Source organism: Saccostrea echinata, unplaced genomic scaffold, assembly GCF_033153115.1.
Source record: "Saccostrea echinata isolate AGI-Se365-2 ecotype Australia unplaced genomic scaffold, CSIRO_AGI_Sech_v1 ptg000047l, whole genome shotgun sequence".
Classification (NCBI taxonomy): Eukaryota; Metazoa; Mollusca; class Bivalvia; order Ostreida; family Ostreidae; genus Saccostrea; species Saccostrea echinata.
Window position 1 is genome coordinate 15,487,325 of NW_026889796.1, and position 20,840 is coordinate 15,508,164.

Here is a 20,840-nt window from a genome sequence, read left to right on the forward strand (position 1 = left end):
AAATGTTATCCGATTAAGTCTACATTTTGTAACACTTGTTGTGTAAATTTCAATACAAATACCATGGGTATTTTTTTTCTTTAAATGAACACCGAAAAATAAATGAACTCGAAGATTTTAAACTCTGACAGTCTGACCGTCAAAAGCTCTGCATTAAACAAAACCATTATCTGATCAATGTTTTAATACATGGGCATTTAAATCTAAACAGACATCATTCATGATAATTATTTAACTTAAATTAGGTACATACGTTTGTTAAGGCTGTTTACAATATTATGGGGACACAAAAAATATCGGAATGACAAGACAAAATGTTGTTTTAGCACAAGTTTTGATAATCATATCTGGTAAGTATTTTTTCTTTTTTCCTAAATTTTTGACACCTCCAATGAAATGATATTATTTTGTTACCTAAAAAACTCACCTTTATTTTTACTCTTTTATATTAGGAAGAATTAGTCATAATGATGAATTTATTTTGTTAATTAATTTTTATTAAAAATTAGCAAATACATGTATAAAGACTATTTATGTTTCAGGATGCTTGGGAGGAGAGTATTGTTCCTATAATTACAATGGCGGAAGTGGTGTTAAATACATGTACTGTGACGTCACATGTTGTGGTTCATACTATGAGCGGTACTGTTGTGCCCTAACATCGTAAGTATTATATGCTGTAGAAACTGTAATGTTCTTTTCTGACCCTTTTTTGATCCCTGGAGTGTCCTTCAAAATCATATACATGTACATACTTCTGCAATTTTGGCAACTTTTAGAAAATTCATGATGAAAGTTACCGAAATAAATGTGTTGACTTTTTTCCAAATATATATGTAAAAAGCAACGATTAATATATATATTTTTTTCTGAAGAATGTTCATAATATTATAAATCTGAATTTCATGTCATATATTTTAGTAAATGTTTTGAGCATGATTTATGTATTAAATGATTATTTGCAACTAATGGTGCTTTAAATCAAACAGTTGACAAGTGGTTACAATAAGCAAAAATAAACTAACTTACTATCTACTTTCTTTAAAAAAAATATCTTATTTCTTTTTGCAATGCCTTTCCAATTTATATTTATGTAATATTTATGTTACTATATAGAAAACAACCTAAATCTAAACTTTTCTTAATCTGTCAATTTTTCGCCTTTTTATCCACAGGACGGCCCTATATGTCGGAGCAATAGCAGGAGGAGTGATATGTGTAGGTCTCATCATAGGAATCGTAGTTTGTTGTGTATACAAAGGGAAAACACGTGTCAGGCGACATCGCCACATTAACAACGGTAAGAGAAGTTAAACATAAAAAAAAAATATTACTTAATCTAAAAATAAGTAAAGTGTTCAAAATTGATATCTTGGATTTAGGAAATATCCGCTGATGTTCCAAACTGTACAGAAGAATGATAATTTATACAATTATAATTTTAGATGCAACAAATGTACGTTTTGAGTGTTCAAGGATTTATGGCAATGATTCTCCAAAGCCCCCACCGTACGAATTTCAGCATCACCCCAGCCCACCAGAATATCACTCAGATCCGCCACCACGTTATTTGACGCCTTTACCGGGGTCAGAATTTCATCACTTTCCGGGCTCGATGGAAGACAGTTGATTAATCTGTATAATCTTGACAAGCAATGAACACTGAGTAAATTGTATTAATTCTCTTTTCATATTTACTGCTTGAAGTCAGGTGTTTATATGAAAATATATTTTCACCCTTTTACAATACAAAAACTTAAAGATTTTCTGAGGTCTATCATATCACTTTATATAATAATGTTCCAAAATGACTTATATTCTGTACATAGTCTGGTTATATATTTATCATTATTCCAACTGAAATCTCTGCATTTTATTTTAACAGCTACAAAACAGCATGCTAGTTTTAAGGCTATGTGAAACTATTAATCACATGGACACTGTACTTCAAAATTTTAATGATTTGGTAAATTAAAAAAAAGGTATGATTTACCTTTCAAGATATTTGTATTTCAAATGAATTTAACGTTTTTTAGCACGAGCTACACTTTGATAATCAATAATAAAGGATTGATTGTATGTTGTTAACGTCCATTAGAGAATTTTTCACCAGTGTAGAGGCATCGATCAGCGTCTGCTGGTGAAGGGCTTTAAATTTAGACCTATATTCAGAGTCATTGAGCAGTGAGGGCTATTTATCGTGACAACGCCTACTGCGTCACGGGACCTCGGTTTAAACCTAACGAAATGGACAAAATTCTAATTTCCTCTGTGTAAACAGTGTTGATACGAGACGTGCTCCTATTTTTCTTGTTATTTGTAGTTAAATGTACATGATACACAAAGGTTGGTTTTTAATTGATTATCCCTCTGAAGATCAATTTTTATGAATTTTACTTTTGACCAGGCCTATCTGATGTGTCCGAGAAAGTTGAAGAGTAGCTTCATCTCCAACCCGTTAAAGTTTAAAGGTTTTGATTGAAGTGATGGTGACCTGTTCCTACCCTGATATGGTGACCTGCTTCTATGATTAGGACAGTCTTTGGCAAAGTACACTTAAAGCAAGTTTGTCTACTTTGGTTATTATAAAGAGATCTAAGTCTTGCTCTCTCGCTACTGATTGACTTTTAATTGTAAATTTGACTTTGGGATTTGAGAAATTGAGGGCTCTCTTGAATGTTACTTTTGAGTTTCCTTTTGTCTTCTTCTAGTCTTTTGACTCTTGATTCTAGTTTGGACACTGTTTGTCGTGTGTTTCATTCTTTGCTGAAATGACTGTCATTGTTTCACTGATTTTATTTTCATAATACGTTATTGTGTTTTCTATTTCTGCTTCAAATTTTATTGTAATTTTTTCATTTGTTCTTCATTTTCAGATCTACGTGTGTTCACCCACAATTCTATTCGTTTTTAGCTAACAATGATTTTTTTCCATCTGTGCAATTTATGTGTCTTTTCTCTCAATATCTTTGTCTTTCAATTTGTGATTGTTACATTGTATCTTGCAATCTGAAACAATACATCTTCAAAATTGTTTATTTTTGCTCTCTCTCTCTCTAAAAACAATTACACCATCGTTCACCGGGGGATCCCAGATTGTTCTTGGGATTGATGTTAAGCTTTTAAGCCTTCTACAGTAAGAGCCCTTTCTCTTCTCTTAACTCATTGATAAGCCCTGGCCTTTTTTCCTCCAATGTTTGGGGGGGGGGGGGTTAAAGCCGGCCCCCCTTGCTGGCATTGTTTAAGTCTACAGGGTTTTCCTTTGATGCCAATAAGATTGAAATTTGATGTTACTACGTTTCAAATATTCGTAATGACAGAAGAAAAAGGTATGTTGTTGGTTATTCTATCAGAAAGTCCAACGGAAAATCAAGAGTGGAATACATGTATTTTTTATTGTTACCAGAAAATTCGACAAAATATTAAATGTATTTGAAAAAAATTGAAAAATCGAGAAAATAGTCAGGAAATGATAGAAACCGCCAATAAATTTATTCTAGAAAAGAAAAATTATTTGAGAAAGACGACCATTACATTTCCATTGCTGATACAGGTATGAATTCATGTTTGAATGTTTCACACATTCATTGTTCTTTATTTACATTTCCAATTATTTTCTCTTAAGATTCTTTACAAATTAGAAAACGGTTCATTTTATCATGTGGATGAGCATGTATATTAGAGAGGGTGAGATTTCATCCATGTACGTGTACGGGTACATCTAGTAGAAAAATTCCCTAAATTTCTCGCGTATTATGTCATCAGTTTTAGTGATGACAAGTTTTCTACGCGTTTATTTAATCTACACGTACGTGTGAAGTAGCTTTTATTATAAAAATTATTCAATTTATGTGTGAAGATGTGATTGTTGTATCTTATTTAGGATGTTTAGTTTCATAAATACTTATTTAACCATGTTTATTTACTAATTGAGGTCAAACTGATGTCACAAAACTACTAAATAGTTGAAAAAGAGACATCGATCGAAAGGTACACGTTGAAGAATCTCATCAGACAAATTACAAAAACGTGTACGTGTACGTCAACGTATAAAGGAAGAAATCTAGAAATTACAGAGGGTGTTTGTTTTTTTTTTTTTATTTTACTGCGTTGAATTAAAGTTTACATAATTACAGAATTAAAATTTACATAAAGCAATCGCTTGAGGTGGGGAAGGGGGGATTTACATTTTGGGTATTACCCTCAAAGCACAGTACACAAGGAATAATAGCAAGACTTGCCCAAGAGAGCATATTGAACAACAAAATGAACACAACCAGGTAAACACTTTAGTCTTTCTGAATATGAAAGAAACAAATTCTCTTAATAATGTGTGATTAAGACAAGATTATAGCATTTTACCCTCTTCGGACCTTTAAATATAAGCGAACATTTTCTAATAAACGGCGGGCCTTTCATGTTATAGGACTTTGAACAACTTTAAACAAGGACGACCAAACATTATGCAACAACAGATACGTTTACAGTTGTTTCTCAGAAAATCTTTTAGAAGCATTTATTACTGGAAGTTATTCGTTGTGCAACGTGTGCCCCTGCAAATGTAGAATTTGGAGACAGTATTTAATGGTAAGTTTGATATGTATTTTAATCTTAGTACAACTGTGAACATTGCACATGGAAAAAAAAAACCTCCTTGGTCCTTAGCAATTGAATTTTGTTACATGTATTTTAGGTGTTTAAAAACGGAGAATTACTCAATCAAAAATATAAGTACAAATTCATGATGCAGATTGATATGGACTATTTTTATTTTAAGATACATAATATATATATATATATATATATATATATACACTTTACTTTACTATATATACATATATATATATATATATATATATATATATATATATATATATATATATATATATATATATATATATATATATATATATATATATATATATATATATATACTTTACTTTCAAATTTTAAAGCGTTAATCATTGTATAGGGTTAAATAAAAAAAAATATGACGAGACACATATTTATCAACCTGCACTAAAAACACAGGCAATGGGAATAAATTTCTATATCACAGCATATGTCTTTATATAGCTAAAAAAAATATCTCATTGATATCTCTATTCACAAAAACGTTTTGCCCAAAAAATGATGCTAAAAATACGTGCAACACCTTTTTGTGACATTCTGAAAAATCAATATTTTTTGAAGATCTGTGACATAAATTATAATTGTTTATGTTGGAAATAAAGACTTTCCTGATAATATTCAAAGTATTGAACTTTAAATGTAGTCTGTAGCAACTTTTGTTTGGCCAGGTTGTGGTCATGGCTAATGTTGAAAAAAAAAATGTTATACCATGTCAGGTGTGCAATAGAAAAAAATGTAGTTTTTCCAAATAAAAAAAAAAAAAAAAAAAAAAAAAAAATTTAAAAATGTGAAATGCAATTAAGTCAAAAAAGAATTTTCAAAGTGTAAAAGAATAACTGATATACAATTTTAAAACTTAAAAATGTTATACAAATCACAAGCAACATTAATAAGAGACAAGTATCTGTGCATACCCAATAATGTCAGGAGTGCAACATTTGATGTTTTGCTCCCCAGCTTGAAAAAACTTTCATCAATATATGATTATCTGACTTAATTTTGGAAAATAAAGACACAAAGCACATTTTTACCAAAATAGATCTATTACAGAGTCTGTCTGTGTTTCTGATCTATATTTCTATGGTCAGAAGTGCAACACATTTTTTCCAAGTTATACGATGAAAAGACTTCTATTCATGCTAAGAAATATTCTTTAATCAATAATAATCTATTTGAATAATTTAGTACTAAATTATTGATAGTTTTGTTATTATAAAATCCTTCTTTTTTTCAATTTTATCAATTCAGATGTGTTTTTATCTTTTCTTTGATTTTTTTATGAATGTGAAAAATAAACACACTGAAAAATTGTAATAAAATTCAAGTAATTCAACTTCACTGAAACAACAGAACAAGTCCTGATGTAATTTTTGCTTCACAACTCTACTTTAAAGACTCCCATGCTCTTGGTTAGGAGTGCAATAAATATGTTAGAATTATTGCTGATCAAATATGAATAAATATAAAGAAAAATTGATGAGTAGAATGTTTCTGGTTGACTTCAGTGGCTAACATGATTGTGTGAAGGAAAATATACCATAGAATACATTTTGTCTTCTAAATATTTATTTTAGCTATTTATTTTTTTACATAAATAAGGAATAATTCAAAATATAAAGCCTAATTTAAATATTTCATGTGTTTTAATTATGAAGTATTGGACTATAATATTGCACAATTTCGTTACCACTTGATGTTGCCAAGCCTTTATGAATTTTTGTGTTCTATGGTTTTAATTTTTGATTTTACAGCAGTCAGGAGTGCAACAAAACTGTTTTATAATTATCAATGATCTTCATTTATCTTTACTAAAAAATAAAATAAAGTTTGATATTATTTTATGTTCAAAACATTATGTCTATCAACTAAATACAGAATCATCACTTAACACATATTTTGTTAACGGAAGGGTAGATGGTTCGCATTTCCCTCTTAGTTTTCTAATACGAATCTTAATATATTTCTAAAACACTTAATCTATTCTGACAAAGTGTTCAGGTCTTCCTTTACATATTTAGCCCAACGTTTGACAGAATTCATAATGGAAATAAAGTTCTGTCGCCAATTGAAAGATCGGAGCTCCCTGTATTTAGGACTTTTTACAATGATTGCTTTAAGGTCTTCATTTTCAGCCAGTAATGACGTGTCCAGCGGAACTGTAGTTGAAAGACGAAGAAGAGCAAGAACACTTAAGAGGATTTTGTTTAAGATGTTCAATATCTAGGCATTGTAGCTGTCATGAATTCTATCATCATGTTTGACAAATATAGCAAATACATGTATGTTCTGAAAGTCCAGAAAAAATAGCCCCAATTTAAGCTTAAAATTAATACTTTATTAGTAATATATAGAACATCACAGACCCCCACTTCTAATTTTCTTTTCTGAATATATATACAATTTTAATTATTCTGCTTAAATTCAGTAAAATGACATTTCTTTCAAATGATTTTATTGCTTGTTAAATTTTTAATGCCAGGAAAATGACATTTTTTGAGCATGCGAAGGATTTGAAACATTTTTGTTTTCACAAATATTAATTTGTCTATTCAAGATGAAATGAGACTGTTTGTTCTGATAATTTATTTGAATAAAAAATAACGGAGGAAAAACTTTCAAAATTTGATTTATGTGTCAGACGTAATTACAGTGCAAAAGGGTCATATTTTAAAATGCTCCATAAAATGCTCCATAGCGCCAAAAGAAGGGCATTAACCCTCGTTTTGTGTTTTGACTTTTAATTGAGCTATGTGTGTAGATCCTAAAAATATACTTGATAAAAAATTCTCAATACTTTTGATAACAGGATTCAACCTCCTTAAGGGAAACACAATTTTACTCTTATAGAATACTTTTATAGTTCAAAGTAAATAAAAAGGTGACACTAGGTTTTTAATAGTGAGCATGTTGAGTTTTGATATGTCCTTTGTCATGAGGTATGTGGACTGCTGCAACAGTTTGATTAATTTTATTAATCAGTGTAAATTTATTTGAGCAATAATCATTATAAATGATTTCTGAGTCAAAACTGAATCCAAGTTCCATACTTTGCAAGTATTTTCCTTAAACTACAACTTTTGCCTTGCTGCAATGAACAAAAACGTTAATGTTGATTTTCAAAATTGTGTTATACACAGGAGAAACTAACACACACACACCCCACACACACATAGCGCGTTACTATACCCCTTCCGCAACTCCGTTGCGAGGGGATAAAAAGGTGTCACTCTTTTGAGTCTATAAGGGACGCAGTCTCAAGTTCGGTCGATGTACCTCGGAGAATCCTCCGGGATGTTTAAAATATCTCATATGTGCAGTTTTCAGATGACCTTAGGTATAAAACAAAATATTTGTTTTGTGTCTTAAATCAAAATTCAAAACTGGCAGTATTCGTTTAATAAGCATTGATGACAAAAAATATTTGAAAGCTCAAAGCATGCATCATTATGATAATGGATATAATACTAATTTTCCCATACCATTGTGAAACATCAGTCTTTGCTTATGATATTTCCGTGATAAAACAGAACGAAATATATTTAGGTAAGTATTTCTGAAGCAGTCATTCAACAAGGAAGATGTACTCTCCAATGATCCAGTTGATAATCGCCGTACCCTTGAGTAAGGATAATTCATAGAGAATTTTGCTAGCATCATTTGCACAAAAAATTGCTGTTTTAGAGCTTTTTTATGTTTTTGTTTTTCAGATTATGGATTGCTATCTTTTAATACTGTGAAGTATCTTCATACAAACGAAGGTCAGATAACCTCACCTGGATACCCTGATAATTATCCAAACAATGTAAGCTTCACCTGGATAATCAGAACAAGACGCAATGATGCTTATGAAGCTTTTATAATTCTTGACATGGATATTGCCTGTGGCGACTATCTTAAGGTAACATTCTTCTGCAAACACAAATGTTTCGGACTTTTGCGCCGAAGACATTGACATGATTAAATTTTGTAAACGACTACGATTTGCATGTACTCTGATCTCTCTCTCTCTCTCTCTGTGTGAGGGGTGGGGGTGGGGGTGGGGTGTGTGCATGCTGATTATTATCACTTAAGTATTTCTGCAGATTGAGCAGGTCGAGCCATGTTGCTTTAATGCATTTTACGGATGTAGTAACCGTAAAATACATCAAAGGACCGTTTACACTAAAGGGAAGCATTTCAGAATTTCTTTCCTATCCGACAAAAGACTGAGTGCAAAAGGCTTTAATATCTCTTGGACAGGTATCATTCTTTACTTTTTATTTATGTAACATGTTGAATTACCATTATGATCTATAAACAAATACAATAAAAATATGCAAACAGCAAAACTAGGGAGAAAAGCAGTTTCAAAAGCAACAAGGTTGACAATTACTCCTACAAGAACTGTTTCAACAACAAAAGCGTTGACGTCCACTGCTACAATAACAACAATAAATAAGTTGACAGCAACTCCCACAACAAGAACAACTCTGTCAATCATACATCTTGCAGCAACATCCGAGTCAAAAAGATCAGAACCCACAGGTGCAAGGTTTTTAAAAATTACATTAAAGAAATTCAGACCTAATAATGTGCAAGGCCAAAATCTTTAATGAGAGTATGACACACATACGAGGGTTGTTAGAAAAGTTCGCGGATATACTGACTTACGGAAAATTTAATGTCCTTTTCTGTTGCCCGCTTGGCGCAGTAATTAGAGCGTTTGCTTTAGAGTCGCGGAGTTAGGAGTTGATCCCTACGTCGCAGGTTCGAATCCCAATGCGAGACATGGAGACCGATCCTTCGGATGAGACCCTATAAACCGAGGTCCCGTGTCATAGTAGGCGCTGGCACGAAAAGGATCCCTCACTGCTCAATGGCCCTAAGTGCCAAGTATAGGTCTAAAAATTAGCAGCCCTCCACCGGCAAGTGGTGGCGTCTCAATTTGAGTGAAAAATTCTCGAAAGGGACGTTAATTAGACAATCAACCAAACAAAATGTCCCTTTCTAAACAAGCAAACTTTAATATAAGCCACAAAAAGGGGGGTATTGGAATAATAAGCCATGATTCACACCTATCAAAAGTAAAGAAATTAAATATGAATTACATTATCAAATATTATTTTGATTTAGAAAGACATTTGCTATTACTGGCTGCAGCCAGACATTTTGTGTTGTGCAATGTATTCCATATGATTTATTTAGGACTTTAAATAATTTACCAAGCGGGTGAGTTGCAAGAAATACAAACCCCTTTTATTTTAAATATATGCATTCAATAATGAAGCAAATTCATAATGCGCAGTTGTTAATAATTGTTGGCCTATTGAACTTGAATATAAAAAAATGTTTTATTAAATTATTAACACCATGAAGAATAAAGATAGAAAATATTGATAGTTTTCGTTCGTTATACACACATGGAGTATAAGTATACGTACAGGTATATATTTTCTTATCAAAATAAATTAAACGTGCGCGTCCCCTCCTAAAAAGGAATCCAGGATCTACCATGTCATGTAACAATGAGCTCTCAGGAATCTATCCATCTCTTCAAAATCGAACAGAGACCGTTCACAACAGAAGCTGTGTTAGCGAAGGGAAATAAGTAAACCAAACTTTCTTGTTCAGTAAGGTTTGATGAATAGTAAAAACAAATCAGTTATTCAAGAAAATTGCCTTGCTTTATATATTTAGTCTCACATGATATCTCGATACATATTTAATATTTTCCCTTTGATGTATTTGCATTTTACTTGAAAAATGCTTATGATAACATGTCAAGTTCATGATGTCAATTCTTTGTTTTTGCAATATCCCGCGCATGTATTTGGACTTGAGGGATGAAAGACCTTGCCACAAATATAGTCATCTCGATCCTATTGGCACATACACACATGGCGGAAAATGGCAAAAATCGGTAACCCTTACGTCTTGCATAAAAATCATTCTTCAAACATTTGTATCCTTAATAAATGTTCGAATCAAACAGAAAATGAAACAATGTATGGTTCGATGAAGGATCTAAGTAGTGGTTTATGAACATGCTGGGAAAAAAAGGTATTTGTCTAGATTTTTTAATATTATATGTAGCAATGGATGCTATTCATAATAGCAATGAAACTTGAACCAAAGGCATATCTAATGATTATGATATTTAACTGACGTCTTGAATGAGATTAAGATCATATTTATTTTTACTATTCATATTAACAGTAATTGTTGGGCAACATAGGGAAAAAAAACCAAACACCCAAATAATCATTTTTTGAAAAAAGACATGCCAAGAGGGGCATATTTATGACGCCATATTTCTATACACAGATCAGGTCAAGCAATAAAACTTCAACTAAGTTCTATTTTTTAAACAACTTTTCTGTTCAAAGATCTCGGGAAACGCGATCTTCTTTAATCGAAATCATTTACTTTAAAATTGAGTTCAAGCAATACCATACATAAATGTATGTAGAAAAGTAACTACAACTGTGCGTTATATTTACATTTTTGTTAATTTTCTTGTAGATTCTTGATATGAACATGATAAACAAAGTATTAAAAATTGGTAATTAATTGGGTTATTATACCCCTGCTCCGAAGGAGAGGGGAGTATACTTTTTTACCTTTGTGTGTCTGTCTGTCTGTCCGTAACAAATTTTCGTCGAAGTTTTCTCATCAACTACTCATCGCATATGCTTGAAATTTTAGCACATTCTTTGTCTAGGCATGCCATATGGTGGGATTCATTTTTGTACAAATCCGATGTCAACCTCCCGTTTATCCGTGCGTCTGTCCGTACCAAATTTTCGTCGCAGTTTTCCAGTTTTCTCAGCAACTACTCATTGCTGATGCTTGAAATTTTAGCATATTCTTTTGCTAGGCATGTTATATGGTGGGATTAATTTTTGTACAAATCTGGTGTCAACTTACTAAACGCTTTTCCGTGCGTCTGTCCGTACCAAGTTTTCGTCGCAGTTTTCTCAGCAACTACTCATTGCAGGTGCTTGAAATTTTAGCACACTCTTCGTTTAGACATGCAATATGGTGGGATTCATGAGAGCGTATATTCACATCAGAGCGGGGTTATTACTCACAGACTTCTTGTTGAAATAGCAACAGACATGTATTTCTATCCTTTCAAAAATGAAAGTAAAAAAGCAAAGAGGAAAATTGATTGTAAAAGGCTTGAAAATATAGATCGTTGTTACTAAAAAAAACCTAATTGTTTGCTTTTTAAAGATATTTTCTACGGTGTTGTCTCTTTAAAAAGACATTTCTTGTTGTTTTTTTTTCCTGCTAGTACTATTGTTAAACTCATTTTCGAAAAATATGAGATCTGTTTAAATCTTATAGTTTCATGAAATGTTTTTCACTTTTGAATGTCAGTTAATTACTTTAACTTAAAGTATAAATACTATGATTATTTTTTTTTTCAAAATGAAGAAAAAAAACTTGATATCTTGTGCAAATACATAATTTCATGAGTGTTTCACTATCAAAAATAAAATCTAAGTGCTCGACAAATACATCCAGACAAGATGATTCTTTTAAAAGATTTCCTCGTCACCTAAGTACACTTTCTCTGCGTGGTCATTTGGACACTTATTTAATAGTGGTAGGTAGAATTAAGCTGTCAATCTAAGTACCAACTTGTAATATCTTGAACAGACCAATTGTGTATGGCATACTCTCCAATGGCGTATTACCCAAACAAATATTCTTTCATAAAACTTGGCTGAAATTTACCCAAAGATCACTTGTTTACCTCCCGCTCGTACATTAGGAGTATGTATTTCTTCTCTGATTGTACACATTTTTGGGATTGTCTCGGGTAAGCTATAGCATGGATAGGTAATACCTAATATACAGTGGACTGATGTTCCATTGAAGCAAAGTCAATACTCTCAACTGCCAATTATGATAACTACCAGAAATTACATCTTGCCTTACTAGCTTGACAACCAATTATGTTTCTAGTTTAGAATGATGTCACAAATTAACGGATTTTGATTCTCTAAAAATTGTCTCAATTTTTTTTATTGAGCCTGTTTTTTATTGGTAACAATAATGGTTAATGTTATCTCTATACATTTCGTTACAGATATAACAAATATTTGAATTGGATTTTCCTTGTTGCTACTGTTGTCGATGCCGAGTCTTGTGTACCTGTTATTAAAAACTGTTAAAACTCATTCGAAACAATACTGCATCAGTTCTGATTTCAACCGATAATACATTGAAGCTGTTTCTAATGACATCTAAGTCTACCTGAATATAACTTTACGCCAACATTTACTGCTGTTGTTTCGAAGAAAGATTTGTGGGACTTTATGGTACGCAGCTCTAACGTAAACAAGGATTCAAAATCTTATTTTAAAATCTATTAAAGAAGTGTTAAACGTTATTGTTGCATTCAGGTTTGTTTATTATTAATTTTTCATTTCTTCCCATATTACAATCCACGAATTTTGAAAATCTGTTAACAGTAAGTCAGACTGCATTTGAAGAAAAAAAAATATAGAAATCAACAAATGCATAAACTTCCAGTTAATCCTTTGCCTGTACATATATATCCGAAATATCAATGTAAATTTTCGTCAATATTGAACGTCACTTCGATGTAAGAAAAAAATAAGTATTTAAGACACCAATTTAGTTGATTTCAGGTTCATTTAAGGAGGTGAATGACTCTAAAATGGCATCATGCCTTTTCTAAAAAAAAGTTCGGTAAAAGTTCGGAGGGTATTCTAAAACAAATTAAGATTACTTTATCAAAGTTTAGCCTTGGTTGTGGACATGACGAAAACAACTAACAACATGAAAATTATTTCTGTTACATTATTTTAGCTTAAAACGCTTAGTTAACAAGAAGGTTGATTAGCTCAGCTCGTTAGCATCTGGTGTTAACAAACTCAAGACAATGTTTTATCAAATAAGATATTCCTATTGTAACCAAACAGAGGGACAAAACAAAACAAGATGTGTTTGTGAAACATTGATGCCCCCTTATGACAGCTCATTGTCAAGGTTAAAGTTTCTCAAATGCAAGTCAAATTCTAAGGTCTTGAGATCAAAAATGTTGTTTAGCAAGGAAAGGTAATATCACAAGGAATGCACAAGTGAAATATGAAAACCCTAGCACTAACAGTTCAAAAGTTATGACCAAGTTTTACGTTTTTCAAAAGAAGGTCAAACTTCAAGGTCATTGAAGAATTGAACATCAAATCTCCTTCTACGATTCATTTGATGAAAGAGATAGAATACTTTTCCTCCAAGAATGGAAAAGTCAAGGTTAAGGTATTCACGCAATGTATAATGAAGGGATATTGAATAATTTTGAATTAAGTGTGTATTGCTAGATAACGATGAAAGTGAAATGAACCAAATTCATATGATTCAAGGTGCAATTAATTGAACAATAATCAAAATTTCGTAAATTTCTTTGGTGGAGTATTTTTATTTGATAACACCTTCAAAATGCTACCATGATTAATAACATCGGATCATTCATTTATTAGCTACAAAATATGGTCGTTATACATTAATAATAACCTTAACTCAGCCCTTCTTGAAAAAGTGTAAGAAAATGCTAAATATCAAATCGTACTTTTTCTGGTCTAAAAGTGCCATATGAATTTTTTGCAATGAAAGTAGGGAGGAAGTAAGCGGTCAAAATGTTTGTTAGGCCAAGAAATTTTAAAATGTCGTTTGATGGTTGTTTGTTAATAGGTCTAAGATCAACTCCAAAATCAAAATATTTTAAGGCCTGACATCTTTTATTTAGTAGTCATATTCCAACATCACCTGCATATGGTGTTAACGTCTCGCAACTGATTGTTAGGCAAGGGCATGATCTGAGTACGATCAATTTTTAAACCGGGGCATGCTACCGACAAATAATTGATATTATTTTGTACGTTGGGTCGAATAATGTCTGACATACTAGTATCTCATATCAATTGTTAGGTCATTGTTTGTAAACTTGATTTGACTACGGATCACTCCGTCTAGCTGATCAATACATTGAGCTCACGGTCGATAGGGGAAGCTTACTTCTCTTAGGCACCTAATCCATACTCTGGTGTTTCCAGGGGTCCTTGTTTTTTCCTGTACGATCACGATTCGTTTTCTTTAATGGATTTATGAGATTGATCACTGTTTCTTGTCTTCACCCTTTACTTATTAGTAGATTTATCAGAGTCATACATATTGTCGTTACATGAATACATGAAACTCATTTTTAAAAAAAAAAAAAAAAAAAAGTAGGTCAAAGTCAGGTTCCAGCCTAAAAGGATAATTTACATTTTTTTTTATTCTTATGGTTTTCATTGTATATATATAATTAAATACATAAAAGCTCTTCTCCATGGAGTCAATAAATACATTGTAACTGCTTTGCTTTTAAAACTATCTTTGAAAAGAAAGTCAAAGGTCAAGATAATTGTTACAAGTTAGCAGCCTTTGCATTTTGCAATCATCATTTGTCATCCAATATTTGTGCATATTTTCGGATCGCTACTTCTAACAGTTTAAGACATTCAACCTGCAACCAACGGAAAGACAGCTAAAGAGACCCTGGCATAGTGACCCATCAGTTTTGCTTTGTATTGCAGGCTGAATAAAAATATACAAGTTATTAGTAGCTCTTTAAAATATTAACTATGTATTAAATGGCTAAATTATATCTCTTTTTTTATGAACATACATGTAAACCTCTACATGTATTCACAATCATTTAATACTTTCGTTGATCGAAATCACATTGTTAATTTCTAGAAAAAGTTCTTACAGCTACAAATGTAAGCACCAATATTATGACTATAAAGGCACTTGCAAGTAATTCTATTATTCATTAATCCTCAGCATGAGACATAACTTTCAAATATGATGCTACAAATATCATATCTCTTGAAAGTTTTTCATCGATCAGGTAGGCACAATAGGTTATGAAATAACGTGGAGACATTTTCACATAATTTGTTATCAAATAATCTAATATTAGACAACAACGTCTGATAACATTGTCTTAAACGATATTTTACGATTGATACTTAACCTATATGTACCTGTGTATGCTATATCGGTATCATATGATGTCAAGTGGTTTGATTACCCTGATACACATTTTCATCAAGCAAGATGCGAATTACTTCATTTTTAGTTTTTGCTGCCTTTTTTGTCGTAGTTTTTGCTTATAGAGAGGAAATTAAGCAATGTAGATATACCGATGCTTCGGGAAAGACGTATAATTTGAGTCCTTTAATGAATGCGTAAGTTATCTTTTTATGTTTCATTTTTTTGGGAAAAAATGCAGTCGCAGAATATAAAAATATCAGTTTTAACAACTTTAATTATTTTATTCAAAGCATTATAGTATTTTTTTCATTTCACTTTATTTATTTTTTTCCTATCCAGTATCTAAACAGTAAGATAATAAAATGATAAACAATTGATCAATCCCATTGAATTGGTGAAAAAAAATTCACCATCTTCACCTTTTCATTCAATTCTAAAATTGCAAATTATTGTAAGAAATTCTGTAAAATATGATTCTGAAACGATGAACGTACAGTGATCAACCTCATTATTCCTATGTAACGTAACAACATGATAAAGCACGGACCTCTAGTAAACCAGAGGTTAGATCAGATGCCTAGGAGGACTAATCAACCCCTCTGTCGACCCGCCATGAGCCGTCTCTATTGATCAGGTAAACGGGGCAATCCGTAGTCAAAATCAAAACGTGTATGATAAAAAATGGCCAATGGCCTAACAATTAGTAAAAAATCGACCGAACAATATTTGCAAAGAAGGCCATTATTTGCAAAGACTGACTTTAAAGAGACCGTAGAAACCTCTGTAACATCAACTTTTCTGTCAGAAGCCGGCATTGGTTGAAAAATTGACAGTACACAGATCATGACCAGTGATTATTACCAGAACATACTGGAGATATGTAAACCAAATGCAGACCATTAATTCTATACTCAATAAAACGTCTAAATACGAAAAAGTGAACCTTTTCCCGAAATATCTTAAGACACAAAATTCATTTCTCCAAATATATAGTAGATCACAAAAAAAAAAATCATATTTCTATTACATTACAATATATTGTGAATTATTTTTAGAAAAAGAATATCTTTCTCGAACAAAGAAATAACAGAGTTGTTCAATTTTAATCTTACTTGTGAGATTTTTTGGAAAAAAATGGCAATAGATTTGGCAGATACTATGGTGTCTTTTATTACAAGTTCAGTGGGATAAATCGAATGACATAAGAATGAAACTGAAATCTGTTAATTGACAAAACCAAATGTCGTAATAAATGTATCTTAATGTCGAATTAAAGCCATAACAAAATATTCTTCTCGTGTAATTTTTTTTAATAAATTCTGCTTCAGAAAGCAAAACAGATCAATAAAAGAGCACAATCTGTGCTCATGGGAATTCCAACGGATTGTTTAATTTGTGAATAATATATATGAATGCTAATTTCATCCTTGCTTTTCTATATTTCACAAAATTCCAGCAAGCCGTTCATATGGATGCAGACATTGTACGTGATTGGCAATAATAAATGGGACAACTTAGCAGCCGACAGCACCATGAATGTCACAATTCAGCTGTCTGTATGTCGTAATGAAAAACCAATGATTAGCAACAACTGCAGCACCAATGGATCAATATACACTGTAATAATTTATACATACATTATTTTGAAATAATGCAAAAAAGCCTTTCTTTTGAATACCGAAATAAACAACCATAGGTATTTTTCCGAATTGCTTTGAAATAACGGTAAAGAAGAGTAATAGACTCCTTTCATATTAAGTGCTGCTTACAGAATGTGTTAATCATTCTGTATTTCGAAAAAAAAATGTAAAATTGTAGTAATATAAGACAAAATTGAAAAAAAAAAAAGAACTGTGTACATATTTAAGAAAACCTTTGAATTCCACATTAAAAACACAGTAATTGAAATTTCTCAAAATCGGTTTAAAGTGACCGTTCATGCTGAGTCAAAATTGAACCAAGTCGAATGATTCTTCATAAGAATACAAAAATATGCATTCAACAATAGCTTACAGTGCTATCTCTGGGATAAATGTCATAAATCAAAAAACCAAAAATGGATACCGTGATAGAAATTGTGTGATTCAAAGAAAAACTAAATTAAAAAGTATTTTCCGCAGATGTAACATTCTACTTAGTTTCTTTGTGGATTTTGAAGATACTCCTGGTACGTATTGTTTATGTTTAGGGGGAAAAAAGAGCTATTTTCTCATATTTATGTTGAATCTTTATAATATTTATTAATCATAAGCCGCAGTTTTTGTTCTCTTCCCGGGAATTACATCATATAAACAACACATTTTTAGATTCAATTTTTTCTGATATTTTATACATGTAAGTAGCAAGGAACAGCTGAGGTTATACACATGTATACAATATTTGCATAACGAGCGCCTCCATATAAACAAAAACAAGTCATATAATTATATATAACCATGATGAACCTTGCAACTGCTTTTATTTTAGTTTTATTCTTTCTCAAAGATCATTAAATATTTTCTATTTTCGTAATGAAACACTTTTTACTGTTTGTTTGTTTGTTTGTTTTTTTTTTGTTTTGGTTTTTTTTTTGTTTTCCCCTGAAACAGATATGAACGTACACTCTTCTTAGTATTACCCGTTGAAAAATCATAACAGCAACTTAAACTTAACGTAAACTTAAACAAGTAAACAAAAGCTATGAGGAAAAAATTCATTCTATCAATCCGTCATATTTCTGATAGGTGGACCCCACAAATGGTTGTATTACATGGGGAGACGCCGAAGTCGCAGCTTTTGATCAAGCACCTTACAAAGACGGTAGGTTATACTAACTATAGTTCAGAAGTGTTTCATTTCAAAAAATGTTTTAAAATTAAATTTGGAATAGTTATCTGGGAGTTATAGTTTTTAAGATTTAATGACACTAGTGATAATTGCTGTAATGTACAATTCTCAGTATGGTTTAGTTTTTGCGAACTCCAGTGAGTAAGTACTAGCATCGTGTACAGAGGAATATAGGATAATGTACTTTATTTACATTTGCAAATATTTTTCTTAGATGAACCTATTGAAGAGAAAATATGTTCAATTCTGTATGAACTTATTAGGGGGTCAGAGGTCATGACGTGACCGAATCACACAGCGAGATGATACATGTAGGCCTATCTTGTCTACATATACTATTTCTGTCACAGTGACACTGGTTTCGGAACTTCTAAGCCGTTAAAGCGATGAAAAAGATAAAAATTATTTAAACATATGTTGTTGTTTTTTTTCGTGCAACAAATGATCATTAGTTTCTTTCTTCGATGTGAAGAATGTTTTTAATTAGCCTAAAATCACGCTTACCTTTTTAACCCGAAATTCCTTTGAAGGTATGTAAACTGAAGACGATACCACCGCTTTTGACTTCATATATAAAGTCCTCAAGGCATACAGTAATAGTAAGATTATTCTCAGTAGCGATCATTGTTTTTTTCATTATGAACAGCTATTTCCTGAGCTGGACTGCTGAACACCAATGTAAGTATTCAAATGCTGGAGCGAGGCGAACTCTCAAGACCAAACAGCTTCTAGGTCATTGCGCGTCACAACATAGCAATACGGCGGGCCGTTCGTGTAATAAATGCAGTTCTTTTCAGAATATTCGTCTCAAATGTAAATAAAAGTAATAATCAACAATGTTAAAAAGTTCACTGGGAAATGAACTTGGTTGGTACGTGATCAAATCTTCTGAGAAGCCCTTCGGGCTTCACAGGATTTGATCACGTGACCAACCAAGTTCATTTCCCAGAGAACATTGTTGTTTATTTCTTAAATAAACTGTTAAATGAAATATCAATTGGAAGAAAATTTTGCCACAAAAGGGACAAAATTTTTCAGTTTCTTATTTGTTGCACAATAGGCATTTTTCTCGCCTTGTTCGCTCATCTTCTTTAATCCAGTTTGTTAAACCCTATGGTTTCATTTTAAGGAGTATTTTTACAAATGTTCCATGGAAGTGTGATCGATCACCCGACAAAATATTCTTCAAACGTCTACTTCATCTGTAATCCAAAGGTCGGTGTTCCCAAACCTATCATGGAGCATGTAAAAGCTGACACAAACCAGGGTCACTTCCGGGTGGAGACGAAATATGCTTGCTAAGAGAACAGTTTATTCAGAGTTTCAATAAAATACAAACATGGACAAATACAGTGAATGCTATTTAAGGTTAAACCTAAAAATTGCACAACTTGTAAATTAAAATTGTTTATCTTTAATGTATAATTATTACTGTAAACAACATGACATTAAATTATTTGCTTAACAGTTGTTTTTGTTATTTCTGCCTTCTTTATTATAATATTGCATCCCCCCTTTTTTTCAGCTTGTCGTTTTATTTATCTAGCCTTAAACATAAACTATTCTTGCATTCAGACCTAAAGAGAAAGCGTATACGTGGCAGTATATTTGTCATTGTTCTGAATAACGTACTAAAACAATGATTTTAAATGGTTTAAAAGGCCATGAGTTGTTAGCTGAGTTGTTTGAAGTTGTGTTGCATGAGTTGTTTGAAGTCTATAGATAAAAAATGTTTAAATAGTTATAATAAAAGACATATATTCAAGAATTTCAATACCAGTAGGACAAATTATGGATTATACAACCGATGACTATACTGTACCTTTGGATGGTGGAGGCATGGAACCTTTGATAAATTCTCAACGAGGTGTAACCTATTACAGTGGATTTTATGGTAAAACTGTGTACATGTATTTAGTAGAAATCTTTAAAACTGGTTCATTACTCTAAATTGCAAAGTTTAAAGGTCTACAAGATAGTAGATTTTTTTCCCATATGACAGACATTTAAGATTAAAACAATTATATTCTTTAACATAAGAAATTTTTGTATATTTGAATTATGAAATATTTGATTTTTTTAAATTCATACATAAATCTTGCTTGATAAAATCTTGAAAACAAAGAAGCAATGTCTATAATTTATTTAAGAATTACAGCTATATAGAATAATCATCTAATATTATTCCATCCGATCTCCTTTAAACTGTCAGCTCGCCAATTCTCGAAACTTGTTAATGCTTGGTTTTTTGTCAATCTAGTCTATACCCATAGTAATCTTTTATAAAGACAGGGACGTAAAACTTTAATTCCTTAGCGGACATCAATTTA

The 20,840-nt window shown here is 31.6% G+C and overlaps 3 protein-coding genes across 3 annotated transcripts; all 3 read left to right on the forward strand.

The window, feature by feature from the left end:
- The first annotated feature begins 235 nt into the window (after positions 1-235).
- LOC133202667 (protein shisa-4-like) lies at positions 236-1,650 on the forward strand. The gene is made up of 4 exons (XM_061338524.1): positions 236-350; positions 543-663; positions 1,176-1,300; positions 1,446-1,650. The coding sequence occupies exons 1-4, from the start codon at positions 302-304 to the stop codon at positions 1,628-1,630; spliced, it is 480 nt and encodes a 159-aa protein (XP_061194508.1). The 5' UTR covers positions 236-301; the 3' UTR covers positions 1,631-1,650.
- Positions 1,651-3,313: 1,663 nt separating this feature from the next.
- LOC133202526 (protein SpAN-like) lies at positions 3,314-9,397 on the forward strand. The gene is made up of 4 exons (XM_061338364.1): positions 3,314-3,329; positions 8,340-8,530; positions 8,715-8,871; positions 8,956-9,397. The coding sequence occupies exons 1-4, from the start codon at positions 3,314-3,316 to the stop codon at positions 9,222-9,224; spliced, it is 633 nt and encodes a 210-aa protein (XP_061194348.1). The 3' UTR covers positions 9,225-9,397.
- A 6,340-nt stretch (positions 9,398-15,737) lies between these two features.
- On the forward strand, positions 15,738-19,852 carry LOC133202768 (uncharacterized). Its single transcript, XM_061338649.1, has 4 exons — positions 15,738-15,878; positions 17,141-17,303; positions 18,408-18,483; positions 19,640-19,852. The coding sequence occupies exons 1-4, from the start codon at positions 15,748-15,750 to the stop codon at positions 19,810-19,812; spliced, it is 543 nt and encodes a 180-aa protein (XP_061194633.1). The 5' UTR covers positions 15,738-15,747; the 3' UTR covers positions 19,813-19,852.
- Positions 19,853-20,840: the final 988 nt, after the last annotated feature.

Bases quoted from the DNA above. Each gene is read 5' to 3' on its own strand.
- LOC133202768 (XM_061338649.1), top strand. From the start codon at position 15,748: ATGCGAATTACTTCATTTTTAGTTTTTGCTGCCTTTTTTGTCGTAGTT. The intron at 17,304-18,407 runs GTAATAATTTAT...TATTTCTGATAG, and splicing joins CCAATGGATCAATATACACT to GTGGACCCCACAAATGGTTG. The intron at 18,484-19,639 runs GTAGGTTATACT...TTTCATTTTAAG, and splicing joins TCAAGCACCTTACAAAGACG to GAGTATTTTTACAAATGTTC.
- LOC133202526 (XM_061338364.1), top strand. The intron at 8,531-8,714 runs GTAACATTCTTC...GTATTTCTGCAG, and splicing joins CCTGTGGCGACTATCTTAAG to ATTGAGCAGGTCGAGCCATG. The intron at 8,872-8,955 runs GTATCATTCTTT...ATATGCAAACAG, and splicing joins CTTTAATATCTCTTGGACAG to CAAAACTAGGGAGAAAAGCA.
- LOC133202667 (XM_061338524.1), top strand. From the start codon at position 302: ATGACAAGACAAAATGTTGTTTTAGCACAAGTTTTGATAATCATATCT. The intron at 351-542 runs GTAAGTATTTTT...TTTATGTTTCAG, and splicing joins AGTTTTGATAATCATATCTG to GATGCTTGGGAGGAGAGTAT. The intron at 664-1,175 runs GTAAGTATTATA...TTTTATCCACAG, and splicing joins TACTGTTGTGCCCTAACATC to GACGGCCCTATATGTCGGAG.